Below are 5825 nucleotides of genomic sequence, written 5' to 3'. Positions count from 1 at the left end.
TGCATCATTATTACCGGTTGATGATGAAGCTTTTCGCTTCAAATATTTTTCCATAATGAATGAGAATCGTAGATCTAAGTAATGAAAACAATGATAATTAATCAGTAATGACATTGAGTGATTGAGACAATTAGTAAATTTAATCAACATATGAAATGAATTATGAAAATTGAAAACAGAAAACTAAAGCAGTGAAGCAGTCTGCAGTGAAGGCTTGAACTTGAAGCAGTGAACTAGCTGTGAAGCCTCAATGCCTCAAATCAAATCAAATGCTCAAGCCTCTTCAAAGCAAATGCTGCAGCCTCAAATCAAATGCTCAACAGCTCAAGCCTGAAGCAGTGAAGCGAGCCTCATCTCAATGTCTCAATCAATTATTCAATTTCATCAACAAGAATTCAAGAGTAAAACACTAAAATCAAATGTAAACCTAATCGGCTAAACCTTAATCAAGTAAATAATCAACTAAAACTAAAAATGTATACCTAAAGGCTAAACCTAAATACCTAATGAATCGTCCGAGTTTGAGTGAGATAAGCTTTCTGATTTATGAATTGTGAATCGTCCGGGTCTTCAAAATCGTTCCAAAATCGAATCGATTCTTCTTGTTGACAGTGTCCTTGGTGGTGGCCCTCCCTCTGTCGGCTGTCGGTACTCGGTCGCTACGCAAATCTGCAATCGTTGGTCACCTGGTCGCTGTCGCTCACTCGCTCGTTCGTTCACAGACTCGGCTACTCGCTCTCGTCTCGTTCTCTTCTCGTCTGTCTGCCAGGTTGCACAAGAAAATGAAGAAATTGGGCTTAATCTGTTAATCATAAGAAATGAAAAGCCCAAGATGAGGAATAGAGGAGGTAATGGTTTGTAACTTTGTATATTTGATTTGGGCTTAATCATATAATTGGGCTTTGCATTTTATTAATGTTAATCAATTAATTGGACTTTGCATTTTATTAAGTTAGACAATTGGGCTTTATTTTGTTTGGGTTTTAAATTTTAATTGCTATGTTTGAATACGGTAGCACCTTTCAAAATAATACGGTAGCACCTTCCAAAATAATATGGTAGCACCGTTGAGAAACCTAAAAATTTTACCCTTCGGAGGCGAAATAATACGGTGGCACGTGCCACCGTATGCTCCCATACAGGTCCGCCCTTGGGGTTAATGGTTTCTTCTCCAAATGCTTAGCCACACTAAAGCTGCACTTTTTGAGTTTGACAGGTTTGAGTGTGTTTGAAGGTTTTATGCATATGCTTTTGTTTGTAGGGGGGAAGGGGTTAAAGGTTCCTCTGAATGTTGTAAATGATTTTCACATGTTTGCCATTGCACCTTGCAAATTCTGCACTTTTTGGTTGTTGGTTTTTTGTTCTTGTAGCTTGTAGCTGTGGTTTAATGGTAATAGTTTGGTTTGTTGCTTTTCAAAAAGAAAAAGTAAATTTGCAAAAAAGTCGACCAACCTGAAGCCACTCGGTACCTAACTGAGTTATAAAATCTTCAAACCATAAATATTGGGTTGGAATTAGATCAGGGTATTACACCCAACCCAATCTGATAAAACCCCGATATCTTTCTATACGTTGAATTTAATATGATTATTAATTATTACCTAATATATGTAACTGTTAGTGTTAAACAAAAGCGTCATGCAAATATCTTTTAATATTTCCTATGTAGTTGTTAGCTTTGTTTGTATGTTCTCATTTTGATTTTACTTCGTTTAAATACAACCGCTAAACTAGATTGCAAAATGGTGTACCGAAGTTTCAACCTGGTGAACCTAACCCAACCTGTACGGTTTGGGTTGGATTGGATTGAGATTTTTCAAACAACTGGCATCGATTGGGTTGTTCAAATGCCTTCAAATCAACCAACCCAATCCGAGTGCACCCCTAAAGGACACACATGTTGTGAAACATGCTATAAATGCCACAAAGCCATGTTTGGGTTCCACACGATCATGACAAATTACATAGCAAACCTGCATGTAGCCACCTGCACGTCAAATTTATTCACAACCTTTGACTTATCAATAACTTATGCACATAGCCTTTTATTGGTCTAGCTCAAAAAGCTAGACCAATGTGCGTCTATTATTGAGACCATAAGTTAAATTCAAAAAGAAGTTCATTTCATCACGCCTAAAAGACGTTGAAAAAAGCCCACAATTATAGCAACATGACATTGCCGTTACCGCAACGACCCAGTACCTAGAGACCTGCATAGGTCCAAAACCGTTGAGTTCCGATGAAACAAGACATTCAGTTGGTAGAAAACACGGGGTCTTGATATTCAATAACCATTTTAGCAGACTTTAAACATGTTCAAGACCGAGGGACATAAACGATTTAATCTTTTGTCATTGTACATTTTGTTCAATTATAATATGAAAAAAGTATTTTAAATATTTGGTATATGATCAAATACTTTTTATTCAATTACATGTCAAAAGTAAACAATCAAATAAACTAAGAAGTTGTTTACTAACACTTTATCAGGTCATTTATTTTATAATATCATTTTGATGGACTACAATTTTATCTGGTAAAATAAGTTAGAGTGTTGATTGTTACTAGTAAGCGCCTACCGAGTAAACTGTAGACTCAAAGTGCCCAAGGTTCCCAAAGCCAAAATCTAAGTAGAAGCCTCATTCAGATTCAGACTTTGAATCTACAGTTAGGCCAGGCCCAAAACTACTGGGCTTTGACTTTATATATCACAAAAAGTCCAAGTTTGACCTTGTTTTTGTATCCTATATCTATCCTCCTTTGAACCAAAAGTCATCTTGTTCACTTTTTTTTCTCCCAAAATTGAAAAGCTCTCCTTCTTCTCCATGAACAAAGTGTTAGCCCCAATTGGGTTCCAATTGCTGTAAGTTGTTTGAAAAGTCAAAATCAAGAAAGTCAAAGTCAAAAATGAGTACAACAGCAAAGTTCATAAAATGTGTTACAGTTGGAGATGGAGCAGTGGGGAAGACTTGTCTTCTGATTTCATACACCAGCAATACTTTCCCAACTGTAAGTATCTTGTGGAACTCACTGTGTGTTGTGTGTGAGAGAGTGTGATCTTGTTAGAGGTTTGACTTTTGACTTTTTGTTTTTGAAATTGTGATGTGGTTATTTTCAAATGTATTTGGGTTTTTGCAGGATTATGTGCCAACAGTTTTTGACAATTTTAGTGCAAATGTTGATGTTGATGGCCAAATTGTCAATTTGGGTCTCTGGGACACTGCTGGTACCCTCTTTCTCTCTCTCTCTCTCTCTCTTGTGTATAAACATACACACCTACAAATTTAGGATTATGTGAGACAATGTTGTTTATGTGAAACAATATTTTTACACAGCAAAACACTGTGAAGGTAATCTTTACAGTGTTTTTGTTGTAAAAGTTTGGCTTCTTTTTACCTTCGTAGCGTTTTATTGTAAAGTTTCAAGTATAAAAATATTGTCTCACAAAAATAGTTTGGTCTCACGTGAATCTATCCCCCATATATATATATATATATATATATATATATATATATTATATGCATATATATATATTATATACATAATACATATGTGCATGCATATATATGTATGCATTTATGCATAAAATGTATAAATTGATTAAAAAAATGATTTTTTTTTATTTTTGTCATTTATTTCGAGTTAAAATAATTACACATACATGCATATATATATATATAAGGCGGTTTAGGGAAATTATAAAAATTATTTTCCCTCACAACCCCATGCACACACATGCACATAATTAACAACTCTTACACATACATGCATATATATATATATATATATATATATATATATATATATATAGAGAGATTTGGAATCATGTGAGATTAAGAGTTTTTCGTGAAACCTGTAAGATCAATTCTCAACCCTTGGATTAGATCTACAATATGACAATATGAACATTCATAAACGCCACTAGACTTCTCAATAATCACAAATTTGTCGCCGTGTAACTTTAGACCATTAGATCATTAGCTTATAAAGTTGATCAGAAAAACCTTTGGTCTCACATGAAACCCAATATATATATATATATATATATATATATACTAGAAAGGTACTCGCACAATGTAGCGAGATACATATTCATTTTAATATTTCATTTTAGGTTTTGTAATTTATTGGTATAATATGGTTTATATGGTTTTGAGAAATATAATGTTTTTTATTTTTGAATAAAAATAAATTTGAAGACATCATGAAAATTTGAAAAAATATATCGATATTAATATTAAAATAATCATTTTTTTTCACAATTTCTTTAATTTAATTTTTTATAATTTAATTTAGGTCAATGGTGAAATAATTTATTTTTGACTTAACAATAATTTTTTTATAAAGATAATGATTCTGTTAGAACTCAATGAATTATCCTAATTATATTTTAGATTTTGTATATTTAAAATTAGATATTTATCTTGTATTTGATTATGTTTATCTGTAGTTAGTTATACGAATTTAAAATGGAGTTTTAATACACAATTTACTTGTAATCTTAAATTTTAAATAATATGTATTAATACGCAGTACTTCATACATAAAGAATGATTTTTAAGAGTTTTTGTCAAATACTTTATAATATAATATATATATATATATATGTGTGTGTGTGTGTGTGTGTGTGTGTGCATACATGTCGGTCATGACATAAATCGACAAATTTTTTCCTCTAAATTCTATAGTTGTAACATGAATTTCAGATAAAAATGATCACACAGTTCTATATTTTGTTAATTATCCATATACGAAAAAATGTGTGTATATATAATGATTAATATATGGATTTTCTTATTTTTTAAGGTTATTTAATTAAAAAAATAAAAATAAGTGACCTAATATTCTCATTAGTCATTACCTTTGTTAGGATGACAATCATTGTGGTTTCTTTAAGAGCCTTTGATCAAAGGGTATCACATAGAATTAATCATCATACATTTAACTATGAATGATGGTAAACACTCGGTTTTACGTAATACCAACCTGTTTTCATAAGATTTATGAAACCATAAAATGACACTGAACCTTCGCAGTAAAACATTGTGAAAATATACAGAATACCGAACATTCACAGCAAAAACACTGTAAAGGTTTACCCTTGTAATGTTTTGCTGTGAAAGTTTAATGTTATTTTGTAATCTCATGAAAACAATTTGATCTCAAATGATCCCTAGACATATAATACATGTATAAATATGTATGTCTGTCACTCTTTCTATATTGGATAAGCTCACACTAACCCGTCAATTTAGGATCCAATTCGAGATTTTCCTTGAGAGGTATCGGGAAGGAATTGGAATGAAATAATATCGATTCAGACATTATAGACACAATAGATAAAATTGTCAGTTTTAAATGTTATTCTACAGAATTATTCTAAATACTAATTAAAAATTATATATACATATATGCAGATGAAGGATCATGTGAGAAGTTAAACATTTTGTAAGAAGGCGATAAATCTCAATATTATATATGATTACACTTCTTTAGGTGTATGATTAAGCGTCTCTGTGTTGTCAATGTAACACATGTTTAATCATATATGATTAAACTTGTGTATCATGCGTGTAATCATATATGATATTGAGACTTCTTGCTTTCTCGTAAAATGTTTAGTTTTTCGTTTGAACCTGCCTCTACGTATTCATGCAATTGTATGTGTTATGATTGGTATGATTTCTACATTTAAATGTTTTTTTAATAAAGTTTCAATTTAATCAACCTGGTTGTTCATCATCATGATTAGAATTAAATGATTCTCTATTTGCAAGTAATTTGATGGAGGCCACAACAGAAAATTAATTGGTACAAAACACCCC

At 31.7% G+C, this 5825-nt stretch overlaps 1 protein-coding gene across 1 annotated transcript in view; it reads left to right on the top strand.

Annotated features, from left to right (window-relative positions):
- The first annotated feature begins 2804 nt into the window (after nt 1-2804).
- LOC112523019 (rac-like GTP-binding protein RAC2) overlaps nt 2805-5825 on the top strand; it is a 6494-nt gene continuing 3473 nt past the window's right edge. The window contains exons 1-2 of the mRNA XM_025132435.1: nt 2805-3009; nt 3139-3226. Coding sequence (XP_024988203.1) covers nt 2908-3009; nt 3139-3226 — 190 coding nt within the window. The 5' untranslated portion in view covers nt 2805-2907. The remainder of the gene's footprint in view (nt 3010-3138; nt 3227-5825) is intronic.

The sequence above is a fragment of the Cynara cardunculus genome (genome assembly GCF_001531365.2).
Source record: "Cynara cardunculus var. scolymus isolate 2C chromosome LG 12, CcrdV1, whole genome shotgun sequence".
In the NCBI taxonomy this organism is placed as follows: Eukaryota; Viridiplantae; Streptophyta; class Magnoliopsida; order Asterales; family Asteraceae; genus Cynara; species Cynara cardunculus.
The sequence above is the reverse complement of the archived record's forward strand: the minus strand, read 5'-3'. Positions and strand labels throughout refer to the sequence as shown.